Source organism: Diabrotica virgifera, chromosome 5 (genome assembly GCF_917563875.1).
Source record: "Diabrotica virgifera virgifera chromosome 5, PGI_DIABVI_V3a".
Taxonomy (NCBI): Eukaryota; Metazoa; Arthropoda; class Insecta; order Coleoptera; family Chrysomelidae; genus Diabrotica; species Diabrotica virgifera.
The window spans coordinates 21,859,407-21,882,567 of record NC_065447.1 but is presented as its reverse complement, the minus strand read 5'-3'; the positions used below and the strand labels follow the sequence as shown (position 1 = coordinate 21,882,567).

The window sequence follows — 23,161 nt, the reverse complement described above, 5'->3', positions numbered from 1 at the left end:
TATTTTCAGAAAATACGTATTTAGTTAAAAAAATTTTCGACAATTAATGTTCAGACATCATTTGTGGCTTGTTAATGTGTTTGTGTGTGTTTTATTCTTTTATTATTTTAATTTTTGGCACTGTTCTAATAAAAATGTTTGAGAAGTAGTAAGTATAAATTAGTTTAATATTTAAACAAAATATAAATAAAAAGTATATTAATTTCGTTTAAATCATATAATAGAAGTATAACTTCTTACGTGCGTACAAAGTACACACACATTCTTTTTTTTCTCCAGTTTTTTATTTTTAAGGTTATTATATCATTTTCTATTTGTTCTAAATATCTCAGCTTCGGTCTTCCTCTTGTTCTTTTTCCTAGTGGCATCTGTTTGAATATTTTGTTTGGTATTTCGCCTTCTTCCTTTCTTTCTACATGTCCCATCCAACGCAGCCGTCCTATTTTAATGAATGTTATGATATCCGGATCCTGGTATATTTCGTATTGTTCAAAGTTGTACCTTCTTCGCCAAATTCCGTTTTCTTTTGTGCTCTTATATATGTGTCGCAAGATTTTTCTTTCAAAGGAGGCTAGCAATGTTTCCTCTCTTTTAGTGAGTGTCCAGGTTTCTGAGCCGTATGTGAGTACCGGTCTTATTAAGGTTTTGTATATTTGGCATTTTGTTTTCCTTGCGACGTTATCTGATCTTAGTTGCCGAATTAAGCCATGGTAACTTTTATTGGCAATAAATATTCGCCTCTTCACTTCCTCTGCTACGTTATTATCAGACGTGACTAGGGATCCCAAGTATGTAAAGTTTTTTACCCCCTCAGTGTTGTATTCTCCTATTGTTATATTTTGTGGCTGCCTTTTTTCTGTGTTTTTACTTACCTGCATATATTTTGTTTTGTTCTGGTTGATTTTAAGGCCACTATTTTGTGCAGCTCGTTTTATTTGATTGAATGCCTCTGTCATTTCTCTTCTTGATCTTGCGATTATGTCAACATCATCTGCAAATGCTAGTATTTGCACGCTTTTATTAATGCAGATGTTAATGGTCCATGTGAAATTGGTGGAAACAGAGCTGTTTTCTATTTTATGATATCCAAGGTCTAGTTCATAGTGAAAAACATAGTAGGTACCTAGCCTGTCTTCCCGTCGTCAAGTTTATTTCAGCTTATCACTACCTTATGAGTAGCAACAACAGTGGAATAAGTCATATTGTGTCTGAAAGTTTTAGACATAATTGATAGGAAAACTTATCGTTTTGATAAGAAGGCCTAAGATCTGCTGACTCTTACAGTTATTTCATCAATTATTAAAACAAATTATGTGACATTTCTACAAGCATAGTAAAAGCATTTTTCCTTCAAATGGCTAACATATTCAAGTCAAATAAAGATAACTGCTATATGTATCTACAGCATGCTTAACACTGACAATGATCTGTAATATTAAGTGATAATTGAAGGTTAAAAAGATTACATACTTTCTTTGTTACTTATATTAACTTACATAACCACTTTTACTTTTTCTATTCAGGTCGATTGGTTAGACAGACTCACTTTCCGAGAATTAGAAGTAGTAAATGAAAAAGAGAAGAGGTCCTCTGAATACTTGTACTTAATGATAGAATTCCCTACCATTAACGTTGATGGTATGCCACATCATATTGTTTACTTCGAGCAAAATGGGGAAGAAATCCTTTCGGTGAGGTTGCAAGCTGATTTAGTTACAGTACCAGATCAAGAAATATTAAAGGTGAGTTTTAGATTATATTAATGCTTTATTTTGTTTTTAATAATGAGACATAATATTTTATTTTACGTCTAAAATCCGGTATTATTTTCTGCTACATTTTAGATTTACAAAAATATGCATTACAGTTTAAAAGTGTTTTGGTGGTTCAAGTAAAAACCTCAAGTTATATCGAATTTTAAGTCTTTTGATGTTACATTTTGGTCACGTTTGGTGCTGTGATGCTAACATCCTCTGCTAATTAAGCTAACTATTTCCTTCCACCTGTATCAATCCTAAGTATGCCATATCTGAAAGTCTCGGTAGCGCAATGAGTAAAGCAGATATCCTTCCTAATGATTGGGGGGTTCTAATCTCGCTGGTAATGGAATTTTTCTATTAAATAAAGAAAAAAGAGTGAGAACGATATAAGAAATAGCTGCGCTAGCTGCAATCGAATTTCGGTCACCATTACCATTAGCAGATGGTATGGAAAGAACCTTTGTGGTCATGGAGATTGGACCTATTTTTAAGCCTTTCAGACATCCTAAGACGGGTCAATTGTATCACCTCTATTGATAAGAATCTAGTCTGCAGCGTTTGTTGGGCACAGGCTATTCCGGGCTACCATATCTACTAGAATCAGCACGGGCTCAAAATCTCTTTCCTGCTCTTCCTGTCATTACGAACGTCTAATTCTTTAGTAACCTTGTGGCCTCATAGAAAGCCACAAGTCTCATTAGGGGTAACTCCTTCATTTGGCTCCATTTCATATACTGAACCAGGCTTTTATGATCGTTGCCAAGATCTGCAACCTCTGATAGGTCAATGCCTGGTTCTTCCAGACAGCATGTGAGGTTTCCTCCTCTTCATGACAAAGTCACCTAAACAGGACTCCCGGAACCAGGCCCACCGAGAGAGTGGTAGAGCTGGTAGATTTTATCGAGACCCGGTGATCTAAGGGGCCCGGCGTCAACCAAAGACGTAATGGTTCCTTTTTTTAATTTCACTGGAGCCCGTTTTTTACCGGGGCAGCCATGTGCATAATGCTTTTAATTAATACTCGGCTATATTATTTAATATGACCCCTACATACAGTGAGGACGTTTGAGTTGGAATAAATTTATTATCTCGAGAAGAGTGTCCAAAAAAAATTTTTTAATTAAATTAATTGAGACAAAAAGAAGAATGTATGTAATTCATTTATTTCAAACTACTGTCAGAACTACAAAATACTGTCAGAAAGCAGAAAGAAATGTTTATTTGACAAATAAACATTGTTTTTCGCTTAAATTCAATGTTAAAACTGCCACCCACCTGTCTCTTAGTAGTTTGAACATTGAATTTTAGCGAAAAGCAATGTTTATTTGTGAAATAAACATTATTATCTGTTTTTCTGTCAGCAGTCAAATGTATTTTGAATTAAATAAATTGCTTACATTCTTCTTTTTATGTAAATTAATTTAAAAAACAAAATTTTTTGTACACCCTGTATAAACAATTATGTTAATGTTTATATTACTGAATAGAGAATTAAATAACCTTTCAAATGAGCTATCACACAACCCCTACTCTCATTTAAAAAAAATCATCGATTAGTTCATCACGCCCAGATGGATGACGTCACTAGTATGGTATATATGTCAAAAACTCATAATTTAAAAATAAAAATCGACCTGTCTCAGAATTTCTCTTTCAAATTCGGCCATTCTCGAGATAATGAATTTATTCCAACTCAAACGTCCTCACTGTATATTTTGAAATATATTTTATTGTTTTAACGCCGTTGCGAAAAGTACCTCTATTGTAAAAAAATTTCCAAATGCTAATTTCTTTTTCTTTTTGACAAATTGAATCTTTATAAAAAAGAACTCCTACATATGCATACATACACAGGGTGGGCCAAAGAAAAGAAAAATGTCGAAACATGTCGATTTTTATTTTTATGTTGCAATTTTTTGGCATATATTTCATACTAGTGACGTCATCCATCAGAGCGTGATGACGTAATCGATAATTTTTTTAATGGGAATAGGGATTGTGTGGTAGCTCATTTGAAAGGGTGTTCAATTCTCTATTCAGTAATATAAACATTAATGTCATTATTTATACAGGGTGACCAAAAAAATATTTTTTGAATTAAATTAATCGACGCAAAAAGAAGAATGTATATAATTTATTTAACTCAAAATACATTGTACTGCTGTCAGAAAATAGAAAAAAATGTTTATTTCACAAATAAACATTTCTTTTCGCTTAAATTAAATCACAAACAACCTTCCTACCTCTTGTCAGTTTAAACATTTAATTTAAGCGAAAAGCAATGTTTGTTTCGTAAATAAACATTTTTTATATTTTCTGACAGCAATAGAATGTATTTTGAGTTAAATAAATTACATATATTCTTCTTTTTGCGTCAATTAATTTAATTCAAAAGTTTTTTGTGGCCACCATGTATAAATAATGATTAATGATATTATTTTTTATATTACTGAATAGAGAATTGAACACCCTTTTTAAATGAGCTACCACACGACCCCTATTTCCATTTAAAAAATCATCGATTACGTCATCACGCCCAGATGTATGACGTCACTAGTATGAACTATACACTAAGCGTCAAAATTAACGCACCACCTTAAAAATGGGACATTTTTGATCTGTCGTATTTTCTAAACCTGTTGTCCGATTTGAGCAATTTTTTTAGTATATTATAGCTTTATTCTTCAAGAATATTGATGTAATAATATTATTGCCAAACAGGTAAGTGTCATTGTATACAGGGGCGGTTTCTCCATTGGTTCATTTGTGCAGTGAACACCCAATGAAATTTCATTAAAATACATATTTTTAAAAATCTCATAAATATCATAGTATCATTAAGGTGATACAGTAGCGATCAACAGGTAGCCAAAACGCGTTCCAAGATTGCGGCTGTAATTTTGAATATTTTTTCGAGATATTTGGCACACGTATTCGTAATATAATAAAGAATGGCGGTACAGAGCCCAATTTGAAAAATATATTAATATGTGGAAATTACTCTGTAATTAAATACAATATTAAAAAAACGAGCCTGTACCGCCATTAAGAAGAATAAAAAAATACACTTTCTTCAAATAAACTTCTTTATCCGATGCCTAGATTTTGTGTCATTTTGGAACTACTAATGAAATAAAAAATTTTAGTAGTTCCAAAATGACACAAAATCTAGGCATCGGATAAAAAAGTTTATTTGAAGAAAGTGTATTTTTTTGTTCTTCTTAATGGCGGTACAGGCTCGTTTTTTTAATATTGTATTTAATTACAGAGTAATTTCCACATATTAATATATTTTTCAAATTGGGCTCTGCACCGCATTCTTTATTATATTACGAATATGTGTGCCAAATATCTCGAAAAAATATTCAAAATTACAGCCGCAATCTTGGAACGCGTTTTCGCTACCTGTTGATCGCTACTGTTTCCTCTTAAAATATAACTGTATTTATTAATCACATAATTTGTTTGCACAACACCGCTACGCTAGATGCACGTTTTAAGTGCAGAATTCAAATTGAACCTAGCCACTATACAGTAACCCTATAGAAGAACGAGAGCTCTTAAATCCGTGAACCAGGGATTCTCCTATCTTAAAACAGTGACCATTTGTGCACTGCACACAGAGACCGGGGCGAAGCGTTTCGATTCACAGTTTGGCATTTTCCGTTGTGGGATTTTATTAAATACAATATTGGTAGGTAGTTTTTTTTTAGGATGGTGGAGCCTTATTCAGTGAAGTTTATAAAAGAAAATGCAAATAGTTTTGAAAATCGACTTCTTATAAAAAGAATGGACTAACTTGGCCGGAGATAAACTTGGTACAAGAATGTGCAATAAGAAACAAAAAGTTTAAACATTGTTTTAAAGTTGAACAATATAGAAAAACTTAGTGATTATGTGGGTGTGATAAACTACATTCTTTATTTTGTTTTCCATGTTTAGTATTTTCAAAGAATAAAACTATAATTTCAATCTCGGTCTTTGGATGCCGTTAAAATAAACGGATTTTTAAACAGTTTTGACAAAGCCATTTCATTATTCGTAACTTCTGCCTCCACCTTCACCACCGAAGAAGTGCCATCATTCAGTAGGTATCATATCCTGCCCAAAACAAAAAAAGTGTGTGACATCCTGACTAATCGGTTCAAAGATAGGTTTCATTTTACAGAACATCTTTTGGCGAGGCCCCAAAAATTTTTCGCCTGCGGCGCGTATTCACCGTTCGTATAATTACATTCTTTAATTGAACACCCTCCTTAAATTACCACGAGCCGCCACTGATTGTATACCGGGTGTAACAATGATAGTGTGTTTTTTCCTCAAAGTTTGGAACACCCTGTGGAATATTCTAATTGAAATTAAAACTTAACTGTAGCCTTAGGCTTTTTTAACATTTTGATTTTTGATTCATTCGCTTATGTTGGATATTAAAAAAGTTAATTACTTTATCAACTACCAATGTTATTCATCAATACAGGGTGTTTCTAAATAAGTGCGACAAACATTAACGGATAATTCTGCATGAAAAAATAATGACCGTTTGCTTTATAAACATAAGTCCGCAAATGCTTTGTTTCCGAGATACGGGATGTTGAATTTTGTCTTACAAACTGATGATTTATTTATTGCTCTAAAACTGGTTGAGATATGCAAATGAAATTTGTCAGGTTTTAAGAAGTAGTTATTGCGCATTTTTTGACATACAATTAAGAGTTTTATATTCACCATTGGCGTGCATAAGGGTATAAACATTTTAGATACATCCCGTTTGCACGCCAATGGTGAATATAAAATTCTTAGTTGTATCTAAAAAATGCGCAATAACTACCTCTTAAAACCTACCAAATTTCATTTGCATATCTCAACCGGTTTTAGAGTAAAAAATAAATCGTAAGTTTGTAAGAAAAAATTCAACACCCCGTATCTCGGAAACGAAGCATTTGTGAACATATGTTTATAAAGCAAACGGTCATTATTTTTTCATGCAGAATTACCCCTTAAAGTTTGCCGCACTTATTTAGAAACACCCTGTATTGATGAATAACATGGCTAGTTGTTAAAGTACCTAACCTTTTTATTATCCCACATAAACGAATAAATCAAAAAGTAAAATGTTAAGAAAACCTAAGGGTACAGTTGGGTTTTAATTTCAATATTTTATATACTCTAGCTAGAATATTCCACAGGGTGTTCCAAACTTTGAGGAAAAAACATAATTTCATTGTTACACCCGGTATACAATGACACTTACCTGTTTAGCAATAATATTATTACATCCATATTCTTGAAGAATAAAGCTATCATATACTAAAAAAATCACTAAAATCGGACAACAGGTTTAGGAAATACAAGACATCAAAAATGTCCCATTTTTAAGGTGGTTTAATTTTGATGCTTAGTGTATTGTGATGTAATTGTCTTTTTACGTGGTTGACTCTACTATTTTATTATTTATGTTTTTAGGCACTAAGTTTAATTTAATTGACTTTATTTATTTTTAATAACTTACACTTAAAGAAATAAAGAACACTGAATTTATATCCTTTAATAACACTAATTTACAAACTTAACATTAAAATACTGCATTATTTTTATTCGTTACAAAATAACCACGGCTTTATTAAAGATTACACTAAAACAACAATTTATCTAAATGTCTAATATGTACAATTTACATTTACATTTATTTCGCGTCCGAACATCGAAAATGTTACTCGACCGACGACTACAAATTTATAACTAACTCTAATTTCAAAAAATGTCTCTTTATATAGTTATAAAAATTAATCTACTGATTTCCAAACAAAATCGAAAGAAATGTATTATTTACAAAGCAATAAAAAAAGGTGTATTCGGTGATCTTCTAGATATTAGATATGCCGATATGTAAAGGCTGTATGACACTATACATTTTCTTGTATCATTTCTAATATCGTTTCTGATATGTCAAAAAAATGCATAGTGTCATACACAGATACAAGAAACGATATCAGAAACGATACAAGAATTTGAGTCAGACACAGATTCTTGTACAAGAACTGCGCCAATTTCTGCGCAAAGAGCAAAAACGTAAAACCTGCTGGTAAAACATCTAAAATGTCATAATTACTTACTCATAATGGCGGCTGAAATGAAAATGGGATCATGTATTGATGAATTTATTTGTGTTTTTGTAGGTATTATTTATAAATCTTTTATTGATACTTAATATACCGTTTGGTATGGATTATACTGTTCTACTAATAACCATATATTTAGCTCCTAATAAAGTTCAAACTATATCTAAATGTAGGTTTCATGGTGCATAATTTTTTAATAGACGAAAATACAATAGTTCCTAATTTGGATCAAACTGAAGATAATTCTAATGAAAATATTTTAGCACAAATATCAAAACAAAATAGAAACACAAATAATCAACCTCAAACACTCAACGTAAAATTCTGGTTAACATTAAAATGTTAATTAAAAGTTTATAAATTTTATAAAATCCTTAAAATCAGCATAGGGATTAGGAACACTCGATACGAATCGTATCCGCCATGTTTTACCGTAAGCCGCTACAGGAAAACATGGCGGATACGATTCGTATCGAGCTTAGAGCATGGAAAATTTTTTCTCTATGGGAGAGGGTAAAAAATTTTTCCACCTACCTCTACCGAAAGTATACTTTTCCGGACCTGATTGTAGGGAGCAAAGTTGTACTTTTCCTCCCTAGGGAGGAAAATATTTTTCCTCCCTAGGGAGGAAAAGTAAAAATGACGTCATGGTATTTCATTCATGAAATATAACTTATTGACGCCCTGTATAATATCTATTTTCTATTACGAAGTATCTATACATTTTAACGTTTATTTATAAAACATCCTGTATTTTGCAGAATGGTAAAAAACAGTAAATTGTTATTTTGATTTAACAATGTTTACATTAATAATTTGACTTATATTTGACAGTTGACAGTAATATTGTACCTACTTGTTGTTTTAGTTCTAATAAATTTTGTTGGTTAGTTACATAAATAAATTAAGTAAAAATGAAAAAATTACTTGTTATTTGAGGAAGGTGGAAAACCCATATGTATAACATGGGAGTAAAGTGCCTTTTCCTCCCTTGAATGATTACTGCCCTCCGCTACGCGTCGGGCAGTAAACTTCATTCTCGGGAGGAAAAGTTACACTTTCCTCCCTTGTTATACAAATAGCTATTCCATACTCTAAGGTATCGAGTGGTCGTAAACGAAGCGTTAAATACCGCTATGAATTCCAAGATTTCATTGGTTAGAACTACCCACGTGATATCTGTGTTCGTATTGGTCAAATGATTAAGAATGACAGAGCGGGATATTTAAATACCAATATTGTATGCAAAGTGTCGTTTCAAGAAAACAAGTCAGCTGACTGAGGATGATGGATAAATATTAATTTCTTGTTTATCTTTGACAATTTTTATGACAGAAATAAAAGTGTGGTAGAAAATCAATATGTATATTGAAAAACGGTATTGATTAAAAAACACTATTTATTCGTTTCTACTAGTCTTCTTTCTAGACTCTACCTAGTCTCATAAAATATTTCTTTTTATCTCATAAAAAATATAAACAATTATTGTATAGTTATAATATTCTTTTAATTTATTTCAGTTGTTCAATACAAACACGGCAGTACTCGAATATATCTTATAAATTAAATTATAAATGCATGAAAATTAAAAAGAGATAATTTACATAAAAGTTAATATAGGTACTGGATATGGGGAAAAGTAATTTAGGGGAAATTATATGTTATATTATATAATAATTATGATTTTCTTCGGCATTTTGTGAAGTATAGGGCATGTTGTGTCTAGTGTCCTTTTAAAAAGTCTGAAATTTCATTTACATTTGGATTTTTAAACGTATCACTTATTAATATGTTGCTACGATTTTTGTTCCTTTGTGGAGAAAAACCGTTTCTGTGGTTCAATGTTTTTACATATTGAAACCTTTAAAACACTTCAATTTTTTTATGCAAATTTTTATTAAATTTTTTGTTGCATGTGTATATTTGACAAAACAATCTAAACATTGCTGTCACTTAAATTATCTAAATCGGGTGTATGTATTTACAAGCATCGTCAAATCTTCATGATCTTTTTTATTGCAAATTAAATTGATGTTACTTAAATTCTTAAAGTCGTGGTTTCACTATCAAATAATTTGATCAAACAGTTTGAGCAAACTCAGGAAGTGACGTCACAACTACAGTTTGTTCAAATTATAAAAATCTAGTCGTCACACTATCAGTTTGATCAAAGTTTGTATTGAGAGTTGTGGTAGTAGGTACATATATCAAAACCCACAAGCATTCCAACACTTTAGCGAATAATAAGCCCCAAACTCTCTATTGTAGAAGGGAGTTAGTAACAAACCAAAAAGAAATCAAGTCCTGATTAGGAAAAATCTAGAAAACAAACAAGAGTAACTATTGGCTACAAAAGCTGCTGTACAAAAATCAGTGTGCACGCTGAAGAAAGCAACGCAGGGAATGATAACGAAACAATTTTAACGTGTAGCTAGGCCATGACTGATAAACATATACAGGGGCTCACAGCTTAAATGATGCAGTCACTACTCAATAAAGCTAGCTTGTGTCAGTCGCTCAATATTTATTAGAAAAAACTTACATACTGAAGGTAGGTAAGTTAGTATGAGTCTTCTAAAATAGCATAAGCTATGTTTTGGGTTTCAAATATGCAATAATTAACACCCTCAGCGCCAGTGTATCCTTTTAGATATACACTGTCCTCAACACTGTGTACTAAAAAAGATACACATGGCTCGTTGTGTTCGATCTATTGTGTCACCTAAAAGGACACACTTTCCTAAGTTTTTATATGTAGAGAATAATGCTATGGCCTGAGCCAATTTCCTGGTATAACTGGGTTTGGCCTTATGACATAAAAAGATAGATTGTATGTAACTAGAAATTCGTATGAAAAATGTTGCCATGTATGGGCCAAAACAACTTGCTCCAACTCATTATGCAGGGAAAGATTCAAGGAAAAAGAAGCATAGGGAGATGCAGAATATCTTGGCTGCGCAACTTGAGAGAATGGTACGGATGAACATCAAATGAACTTTTCAGAGCAGTCGTCTGCAAAGTCCTAATAGCTAAGATGTATTGTCAGAGAAATAGCAAATAATCCCAAAAAAGTGCACCAAAATTGAGAGATGAGGTGGAGACACAGTTTGGAAAAATAGGTAACCCTAAAACAATTAAACGGATATTACAAAAGAATAATCTACCTACATAGCTGAACTGCAAGAAATAAATCTTTTATCAGCCAAAGAAATAAGCAACAAGGAGTTTTGTTTTCTTTATTAATATTCTCCTTTAAAAGTTTACATCATTTTAGCTGATATCAAAATCGTACACAAAATAATTAAAGAACTATTGTTATTTAAGTATGGTATATGGTATATTTGAAACCCAAAACATAGCTTTGCTATTTTAGAGGACTTATAGTTAGTAACTTACTGTCAGTATGTAATTTTTTTTTCTTATATTGGGTCACTGACACAAGCTAGTTTTATTGAGTAACGACTATATCATTTCAGAATTGAAGCTGTGAGTCACTGTAGGTGCAGTACAATAATTTTGCTTATACAAATTATCAGTAATAATATTTATTTACATCAAAATAAAAATTCCATCACATAATGATGTCTAGTCTAACAGCTGATTGTCATTTGTCTTTATTGCTTAATTCTCTGACCAATACGAACACAGATATTACGTGGGTAGTTCTAACCAATAAAATCGTGGAATTCATAGCGGTATTTAACGGCTCGTGGTCGTAATCCCACGCCATCTGTAGATGCAGTACTACCAACTACCATAACGTGACACAGGGTGACAAACAAAATTTCGACCAATCACGTGCCGAATTTCATACAATTTTCGATACAAGAACTTGCATAGTGTCATACAGGGCACAAATGTACGTACAAGAAATGATACAAGAAAATGTATACAAGAAACGATATCAGAAACGATATTAGAAATGATACAAGAAAATGCATAGTGTCATACAGCCTTAACAGCTGTCTCGCCGACGAACAGGGTTTCAGACACTTCGGCGCCAGAGAGTTCTGGCGTTGACAGGACCGGCCTGGGAGAAAAAATTGTAATTTAAAAATAAAAATCGACCTGTTTCGGCATTTTATTAAAATCTAATAACTACTGCCAAATATCGAGGTAGACTCTTTTCTTTGCCCCACCCTGTATATGCCGTACATAACGTAACGTTTCCCGATTTCTTTTGCTCTACACTTTGTATCGGAATATTGGGGTCCGCTCATCCCTCTTGGTGGTCCTTATCGGAAGAAAAACACACAACTACCACAATGCAAACGACAATGACACGAAAAAATAAATTAGTATACTTATATCCTTTTATTTATTATTAACATCACGAAATAAATTTTGTTTTAATATTTTTAATGTGTAATCGACTAACATATTAAGTTATTTTTATAATGTTTTTGCAACAATTTGCAACAATCTTATATCATCGGAAAATGATGACATTAAATTATAGACCAGGACTAATCTGTAAAAAAACGTGTTCTTTGGATGTGAGAGGTGGCATTCGGATTTTTGCAGATAAAGTTAGGTGACACCTTCAATAATAATAATTGACTTATGCTCCTTCTCAAATATGCCCGGAACATTAATAAAAAAATTAAAATATTTAAAAATTTCGAAAAACATCGATTTTTTCTGCTTTTTTTTGCTTATAACTTTAAAACGGTTCGTTTTGGAACAAAGTCGTACAAAAATAAAATAAAGATAATTGAATCTTGTATGATATATGACTGGTCAAAAATTTCTTAAGGTATTACCTTTTCTGCAATATAGCAATAAATACAAAATAAGGGGGCAAAATACGCTTGTTGTTATTCAATGTTTCTTAACCACTTTGGTGGCACTTAGAACCTTAGTAATTCGCCTAGAAAATTCTTATAACTTACTTAAATGGTCTACAAAATTTCATTAAAATCGACCTAATAGATTTTGCATAATAAATTTGAAATGTAAATGTTTTTAAAAAAGTTAAAATTTTTTAAAATCTTTCTTAACAAAAAGTAGATGATTTATAAGTTGGCTCATTTTTTTATATATAAAGAGGTGCTCTACCTATCTAATACACTTTGCAGAATTAAAATCGGATTATTTAAGGGGTCTCAGCAATGTTTTAAAATTATAAACAATTTTTTGGCTTATAAACAAATAGCTTTGTTTAATAATAAAAAAATTAATTTTTAGCAATGAAAATAATTAAAACCGGTATAATTTGACTTAATGCTGTCAGCAGAATTGCTATTTTATTTTTTAATCAAAAGTTATTCTCGTTCAAAAATTGCAATTTTTATCTCGAAAACTATGCATCCTACGAAAAAACTTGTAAGAACATTTTTTGCTTAGAATTACCCAAGAAATACAAAAAAATGTTTTATTTTGCGAAAAATCGATGTTATGTAATTCCTCAAGTTCTTTGTTTATAACAATCTTATCGACATCCGGATCAACTGTTACCCAAAAAATTCGTGTTCTACGGGTCAAAATACATAAAAAAAACTTGAGTAAGTCCATCTAAATAAAGGAGCCCGTAGCACCCCCTCCTGGACACAGCACTAATTTGTTTATAAGCCAAAAAATTGTTTATAACTTTAAAACATTGCTGAGGCTGCTTAAATAATCCGATTTCAATTTTGTAAAGTGCATTAGATAGGTGGAGTGCTTCTTTATATGTAAAAAAAATTGACAAATCTCTGTATGTTCTAGTTTTTGTTGTACAAGATTTTAAAAAATTTTAATTTTTTAAAAAAAGTTTAGATTGCAAAATTATTATGCAAAATCTAGTAAGTCAATTTTAATGAAATTTGGTGGACGGTTTTAGCACATTACAAAAATTTTTTAAGCGAATTAGAAAGGTTCCAAGTGTAACCTAAGGGCCGGTATTTCCAACCTCACTTAAGCCAAAGCTTACTTTAAGCCTTTGCTTAAGCGTAGATGCCTGTATTTCCACTTCAATTTGAGGCTTAAGCCTAGGCTTAAACCAAATAATTTTAAGCTCGCGCGGGAATTGGTTTAAGCCTTTGCTTAAAATTTGTTTTCTGTTTTTTGAGGTTATTTCTATAGATTATTAATTATAGAGTTGTTTTGAAAACCAACTTTTAAGTAATAACGTTATTATTGGATTATTAAATAATAATCTATTAATTTATTAATCGTAACAACGATTATTAAAATTCTTACTACTTTTGGAAGGTGTAGGCACATGAAAATTGTTTATTTCTACAATGCTTGGTAGGTATATTTATTTTACAAAAATAAACTTACATTCCAATTTGACATTTTAAGGAATATATCCAATAAACAAAATTACAAAGACGGATCTATTGCTTATGCAAAATAACAATAAAAATATAACCAGAGAAAATATAGACAATAAACTAAAAACACATGTACCATGTAGGTACACAAAATTAAGTGAAGTAAAAATAACATTGATACAGATGACAAGATAAAATTAAATGTCAACAGTAGTGGTTTTTACCTCAGAACAGTTACCTCTGGCACTTTGACGTATTGAGAGGTACCAAACCAATTAACTTTACAGCTGAGCATCAGTTTAGTTAAGAGAATGATGGGAATACGGCACTCAGCTTAAGCTTCTCCTTAACTTTTGACACAGGCTTAGCTAAGCAAAAGCTTAAGTAGCTATTGAAATACCGGCCCTTAGTGATGGAAAAACATTGAATAAGGACAGGCTTGTTTTGCCCCCTTATTTTATATTTATTGCTATTTTGCAGCAAGGGTGTTAAATTAAGACATTTTTAACCAATCGTATCTGATAGAAAATTTAATTATCTTTGTTTTATTCCTATACGACTTTGTTCCAAAATGAATCGTTTTAAAGTTATAAGAAAAAAACGAAATTTTTTGAAATTTTGAAATTTTTTATTTTTTTTTTATTAATGTTCCGGGCATATTTGAGAAGGAGCATAAGTCAATTATTTTTAACGAAGTTATCACCTAACTTTACTTGCAAAAATCCGAATGCCACCTCTCACATCCACCTAAAAACAGATCCTTCCTGGTCTATTAGGATAAGAAACATTTTGTTGACATTATTTCTAGTGTTGATTTTTATTGCTTATTTACTCGCGATTATTTTTGTTTAGAGATAAATAAGTTTGAGATAAATTTACAACTTAATTGCTCGGTAGTGTTTGTTTTATTTTAAACATTATTAAAGCGAATTGAGACAACGCCAAATAAATAACTTTCTCCAACCTTAACTTTTACCATACGCGCACTGCTCGATAACTACGTGACCGAACACAGATTTGTTTTAAATTATTAAGATGTTTTTTCTACGACCGTTTAATAACATGCTCATTATTCGCTATTTTTTCATAGATAATAGCACCCATTACTATACCTGTGAGTAATAATTCATTACTCACGGGCTGAAGTTACTAACGAGTCATTACTCACGGGCTAAAGTTAGATTGAAGTGGTGCATGCCATTTTTAATATTAATCTTATATAAGCTGCAAATAAAATTACTTAAACTTGTTTATTTAATACAATAATTATTGTAATTTATCCCAATAATTAACTTATAATAAAAATTTTTAAAGGAATTTTAACTGTAACAATGTCAGTATATTTTTTACGTTTATATCTTGTTTACTAAAAATTTTGACGTTTATAATTTAATTTAGTGACAGTGACATTAGCGCATTTTGTTTAGGTATGTTAATTGGAAATTATAACTAATATTGTGTTTGTTTTTATAGTTATATTGTGTTAAATATTTATACTATATTATGTATAGTTATATTAATATTATATTATATATAGTTAAATGTAAATATACTTTATAACTATATACATATGAAATAAGTCCACCGACAACAGTCATTTCCTATTTATTAGATTCACTGACAGTAGGTACAAATTTAAGCTTATAATATTTCGGAAACGAATAGAACTTATATTGAATATTTCTAGTTGTATTTTTACAATAAATAAGAATTTAGTAATAGTAGACAACCAATTATTCAGCCACGTACACTTCGCATCAAAAAAACTGGTACACTTTTTTTTCCCAATGTAAACCTGTGTTCATACTGGATACAATGGCTCGTGAATCACGGCGTTGTTGCCAGCACAGATAATGGAATTGCACTAAATCTAAATACAAAAAATAACGATAAAAAATCATGGTGGTGAATCGTCAAACGGGCTATTCGCGGTGTGCAAGTACTTGGAAAGGGAAACGAGAAACGACCGTGCGCGAGTCGCGGAGAAATATTGCATCTATCTTAAATAATTCATATTGTCAATTGAAATTGTCAAATTGACGTATATTTCATACCTTCTGTCATTGACGCAGAAAAATTATATATTGCTCCACAATATTGATATGATATGCAATTATTATATAAAGGTAAATTTAAATAATTGTATTTTGCTTGCAGTACTGCATTTTAATAACTGATTTTATTTACTACATACAATTGTTTACGTTTGCTAAACATAACCTGCATCTTATTTTTTCTTCTTATTATTTTTTTGGACTATGGCCTTGACAATTATCCAGCAACCAGGACTAATATAATTGGCCAATATAATTAAAAGTGCGAATAAAAGTACAGAGCGTAGAAATAGAGGTCGCTTTGCCGAACTTGCACGGTCCCAATAGGTAACTCAATGTAAAATTCTAAACTGTTAAAGTCCTGCTTCCCTAATCATTTTACAACAAAAGTCATGAGAAGCTATTTGTAGAGGATTAAAATCTGTATTAAAAACAAAAGCTAAAATTGTTCTAGGATTTAAACACATTCCAACATTTTGAAAAATACCTACATTTGCCACAGTAGGTATGTGTGTAAAAGTTAGGCCCACGTTATTATTTACCTGATTGTTCGCGCACTATTGATTGAATAAAACATCTTTATTATTATTACTTTCTCCTCAACTGAGGCTATTTTATCAATTTTATATTTTTTAAACAAGAAATGATAAAATAAAATTTTTGACAGTTCAAATTGTCAATATTTATAACTTTACTGTGACCGAACGCAACCGATACACATTATGGTAATGTGTGTGGCCTAACTTTGGCGTATTTCTGTGAAAAATTATTATATTTTTACAAAATTTTGGAATATGTTTAATTATATTTTGAATATACAGGGTGTCCCGGAAAATAGTGCGTTCATTTAAGGTATGGAGAGAATACACAATTTGGAACAAAAAAGTCCTATACCATTTTTTTCTAAAGTTAAGCGTTTCCAAAAAAAAGTTAACATTGTTTTCCATATACCTGTATTTTAATGTTTGGAAATTTTAATAAACTGGCAACATCGTACGCACTACGGCATAATAACATAATAAGAACTCGTTTGTGATTGTGATTAACAGTATTTAAAATAATCCAACCTAATAGTAGGTAATACTACTTATGTATTTACTATTTGTTTACTAAAATTATTTTCTTTTGAAATGTATTGAAATACCTATTGCATAATTTTAAACGAATTACACATCTTTTAACATAAAAACACATCTTTTAACTAAACTAGTATTATGTATTTAGTAAGGTTTAAATGGGTTGAATGCTGAGTATTGCTGAGGGCTTTAACTGAATTACATAGTTTTAATAGTTTACAGTGGAACTTAAATACACCAGATAATGTCTCAGTAATTTGTTTACTTGTGAACTGAAATAACTAAGTTGTACTTACTTGAAAATAATTAATATACCGAATAGATGTTTCAAGTAACCTTTCACAAACACGAACACCATTCATAGGTAATAACATAATAGGTAATACACTCACTATTCGAAAACATTTTCGGCATTGACACTAAACAGGATTCTTTAAAACTATCTGTTTACTATCATCTTCTATCTATTTACATGGGACTGTCTATGCTTAAATTTGCGTACCGCACATAGTTGTCAGATTTAAATTTGGATACCAAAATACATTTTAATTTTTTGGTCAAACGGTTGCATTTAGAAAAAAATGTTATAACAGTTTTTTGTTCTACATGGTGCCTTCTACCTATACCTTTAAGGAACGCACTATTTTCCGGGACACCCTGTAATTACAATGTAACATTTCAATGGTCTTCATTTTTTTCGAATCCTTAAAAAACTAATAAGTATTTTTGAAAAATTTAAACGCAAAATGAAATATATTATATTACCGAGGACCGAAAGTCCCTTAGAATAAATAAAAAAAATGTTGAATGAAATATTTGCAATTAAACATCACTAAATTTTCTCTTTATTTTCCCCCTGTAACTTATTAAAATAAACATAGAAGTTTTCAGGGACTTTCGGCCCTCAGTAATATATTCATTCAGTAAAAATATTCATTATATTTCTCATGATTAGAAAAAATGAATACATTTAATAAAACACAACTATGTCCTTAATATTTCAGCAGTTTCGAATTTTATTGTAATACATAATAATTAAGTTCCACACTTGTTCACTGTAAAAGTTATTCATTTTGTATTAATTTCAAATTTTAATTTTCCAGTGTGTTTTATTTATTAGTATCCCACAACTCTAAAAGAGTTTTGTGCTCCACTTTACGAGAAACCCTTTCACACTTCTCGATTTTAAATTAAACATAATAATTTAATGTCAAGTCTAGAGTTGTTATCTGTCATTCATGTCATATCTGTCATAAATTATAATAGAACACGAATTAATTTATGGGTACTTAATTGAGATGATGGAACATTACAAAATTAATAAGAGAATTTTTTAGGATGCATGTTTAAATAAATGTGACTGACTAATCGAGAATGCTCGATGTTGTTTTAATTTTTAGTAAACTACTAAAAACTTGCGGTCTGCCGCCCAGCCCTGCTTTTAGCTGGTTTGATATAATATTTTAGTTGAACTGGCAACGTTGCCTAGAAATAAGAATGACATATGTGACAAGACCAATTTACACAACTAGAAAAACACGATTTTCGGTTATAAGACTTGTACCAGTTTTTTTGACGCGAAGTGTACTAGGGGTAAATAGAATTTAGGTATTTTTGTAAATTATTATAATTTAAATCTCCAGTAGTTGATAATTAAATTTTTTACTAATTAAAATAAAAAAAGGTCGTAGAAAAAGTATAGTATTCTACTCGCATCTAATGGTTATTACTCACTCTGATGAATTACGACACTCGCCTACGGCTCGTGTCGCAAACTTCATCATCGTGAGTAATAGCCATCATTACATGCTCGTTGAATAATATACTATTAAACTATTTATTCTAGTGGTCTATTGCAGCATTTGCTTCCTTCTATTAGTACCATATTTTGCGCGGTCTTTTTCCATTATTTGATAGCGATGATTGTAGATAGGGTAGAATATCCCACTACCAAAAAAGCCAAACCCACAACACTACAATGAGTTCCGTCTGATAAGCCTTATAAGTTATGCAGTAAAAGTCCTATTAAAAATCGTACATAATCGTATCTATAGAAAGTGCGAAACATCATCGGAGACGATCAGTTTGGATTCAGAGCCGGCATGGGAACGAGAGAAGCCCTCTTCAGTTTACTAGTTTTCGCCCAAAAATGCTAGGACCAACAGAAAGATATATTTATATGCTTTATAGACTTCGAAAAAGCATTTGATAGAGTAAAACACGATCTACTATTACAACCTTTGCAAGAAGTCGGTTTAGACGGAAAAGACATCAAATTACTAAAAAAACTTGTATTGGAACCAAAACGCCAGTATGTGTTCTGTCGCCTCTACTGTTTAATCTTTACTCCGAGTTTCTATTTAAAGAGGCACTGAAGGATTCCAAGGATTTAGTCGACGTAAATGGCGTAAATATCAACAACATCAGATACGCCGATGATACGGTGTTGATTGCGAATTCCGACTTGGGTCTACAACGACTCATCGACAAGACCCATCTCGACCTGTAAAGGCTGTATGATACTATGCATTTTCTTGTATCGTTTCTGATATGTCAAAAAAAATGCATAGTGTCATACACCGATACAAGAAACGATATCAGAAACGATACAAGAATTTGTGTCAGACACAGATTCTTGTACAAGAACTGCGCCAATTTCTGCGCAAAGAGCAAAAACGTAAAACCTGCTGGTAAAATATCTAAATGTCATAATGGCGGCTGAAAATGGGATCATATGTCTTGATGAATTTATTTGTGTTTTTGTAGATGTTACAATAAATAAATCTTTTATTGATACCTAAATATGGACTACTGTTCTACTAATAACCATATATTTAGCTCCTAGTAAAGTTCAAACTATAACTTTGGATTTCATGTTGCATAATTTTTTAATAGAGGAAAATACAGTAGTTCCTAATTTGGATCAAACTGAGATAACTCTAATGCAAATATTTTAGCACAAATATCAAAACAAAATAAAAACACAAATAATCAACCTCAAACAGTCAAGGTAAAAATCCTGGTTAACATTAAAATGTTAAATTTATAAGTTTTTAAAAATTTATAAATTTTATAAAACCCCTAAAATCAGCTGTAGACGCAGTACTACCATCATACGTGACCATACCAATGTAACGTGACACAGGGTGACAAACAAAATTTCGACCAATCACGTGCCGAATTTCATACAATTTTCGATACAAGAACATAGTGTCTGTGGTGTCATACAGGGCACAAATGTATGTACAAGAAACGATACAAGAAAATGTATATAACTTTCTAATATCAGAAACGATATTAGAAATGATACAAGAAAATGCATAGTGTCATACAGCCTTAAGCAATTTGGTATGAAAATAAAATTAAAAAAACCAAAGTGATGTCAATCCGAAAAAACCAAAACGTACCTCAATCTTGCTCAATAGGGCTTTTCATTCACAGTCATTTGTTTCGAGCTTCTGTCATGTGTCACATAATATTAATATATCTACGTCATACGTTATTGGTATATAACAATGATACAAACCAAAGACGTATGGCGTAGATATATTAATATTATGTGACACATGACAGAAGCTCGAAACAAATGACAATCGATGAAAAGCCCTATAAATGGGCACATTTTACAACAGGTAGCAATTAGCAGCCTATATCCTGATCTAGAAATAAGATCGAGAATAGAACAGGCCAGAAGATTTTTCGAAAAATTCAAAATACTGCTTTGTGGTTCTCGAATAAAACTTGAAATTCGACTACGTTTATCAAAATGCTATGTCTGGTCGACTCTTCTCTATGCAGTTGAGACATGCACCCTTAAAACATCAACATAAATAAATAGGAGGCCTTTGAAATGTGGATCTACCGGAGAATCCTCAATCCCTTAGCTACAGTTCTTGTCTGACATATTTTTTTCTAAGGCGTACTTATTCTTTTTAAATCCATGTTTTCATTCCCTACGAGGTGGATTTTAGGGGTAAGACGAGGGGTAGCAAACTTTTTTGTATCTTTTTTGGGGGTTCCAAAAGTGACATTTTCCGCAAAATTCATTTTGTTCATAATATGATTTTTAGAGATAAAATCTCTGATGACTTGACTATAAGTATGTCATTTTTAATAAAAGTAGAATTGTCATTGTAATTTGTGTCTAAGGGCCGGTTGTTCGAACGCTAATCAACAATGATCATTATCAAATATTTAATTACTGCCACCAAAACTGTCAATGTCAACTTTGTTTGGGTTGCTGAAAACATAATTAATTACAATTATGAGATTTATTATTAATTATGTTAATAATTATTGTTATATTAATTGATTATAGACTCCACAGACTTTTTAACAACCCAAACAAAGTTGACATTGACAGTAATTAATTATTTGATAATGATCATTGTTGATTAGCGTTCGAACAACCGGCCCTAAATGAACTTCAAGCAAGGTGAATAATACTTCGATAAGATTCTAAAAATGTATTTCTCATTTTTACAACTTCGATTTTTATTGATCAATTTGAATCGATTTTTACTGGGATTAAATCACTTTTCTTAGTGTAATTAGTGAAGTTCCTTAACACTGAATGAAGTTATTTATAAATTTGTGTAAGCAGGTGGGCGATGCACAATCTCGTCTCGAGTGTTGACATCATTTTATTTACCTTGAAATTAAATATCGAATGAGCCCCCTAAAACGTAGCCAAAGCCACGTTTTATTAATTTTATCAGAACATTGCACATAATAATCAAAGGCGATTGGAGAAGGGATTTAATCAACTATAATATTTCCTTGAGTTCAGTTATAATCGTATTTTTAGCTGAAACAGTTATTTAGAAAACAAAACCGATAACCAAATATGCGGAATAGATAAGATATTAAATATTTAACAATTTAATTCTACAGTCCCAAGGAAAAACAACGTTCCGTAAAAATGTCACTTGGTAATAATGACTTTGTGGGGACAAATCGTTGGTAAAAAAAGTGTGAATGGCAAAAAAGAGACGGAATCTTCTCTACTGCCCAAATGTCGATTGTGCGATAGCATTATAAAAACTAGTGCGATAAAATGTTCGAAGTGTTCGTGTTATTTACATACCAAGTGTTTCGAAAAGGTGGCAGAAATTTTCGATATAGAAAAAGACGCATGGCAGTGTAGATCGTGTTTTCAAAACCGTAAGCTTTTGGAAATCGATTTGATTAGGATCGAAAATCAGTGTTTGAAAGATCAAGTTAGGATTTTGACTAAGTTAGTTAGCGAACAGGATTATTTGAATTGTTTGCAAAAAGAGAGGTTGCAGGGGTTTCAGGAAAACGGCGAAGTAAGTTTATTTTATTGTTTTTACTACTCAAATTTCAAATGCCAACTTTTAGCATATAATACAGTGGCGTTTCATGATATTGGTTATATTCCAAGTAATGAAGCTTAAAATAGGACAAAACCTCGCAATTTTTACAGAATGGATCGATTTTCTTGAAAATTTGAGAATGAGTAGTGGATAGTCCAAGGATCAAAATCTATATGATGCCAAAAGGCGCTTTTACCATGGGGGTGGTTGCCAACCCATGTCGGGGGTGAAAATTTTTTATTATATTTTGACCCCAAAAGTTGGTAAAAACATTCATTCTAAGCGAAAAATGTTCTATACATTTTTTTGATAAAATTAATAGTTTTCTATTTATTCGCTATCGAAAGTGTTAGTTTTGTATTAAAAAAATTAAATCAGTTTTCTGCAAATAACTCAAAAAGTTTTTGTTTTATCAAAACCACTTTGCTTAAAAAAATGTACCTTTTGAAAAAATCAACAAAACCGTGTTTTTAAATTTTCTTTAGGACCAATAGTAATCGAGCTATACTTTATTATATGTTAGGTCTTCTTCGGCAAATGCTAAATACTGTAGTTTCAA

General features: G+C 31.2%; 1 protein-coding gene across 2 annotated transcripts in view; it reads left to right on the top strand.

Annotated features, from left to right (window-relative positions):
• The window catches only part of LOC114326907 (phosphatidylinositol 3-kinase catalytic subunit type 3), an 88,986-nt gene that overhangs the window by 7,023 nt on the left and 58,802 nt on the right, over positions 1-23,161 (top strand). Inside the window, exon 5 of one of the 2 annotated variants that reach the window (XM_028275364.1) lies at positions 1,524-1,742. In XM_028275364.1, coding sequence (XP_028131165.1) covers positions 1,524-1,742 — 219 coding nt within the window. Of the gene's footprint in view, positions 1-1,523; positions 1,743-22,048; positions 22,576-23,161 lie in introns of those variants that run through there. The other variant, XM_028275365.2, reaches the window with a different exon arrangement.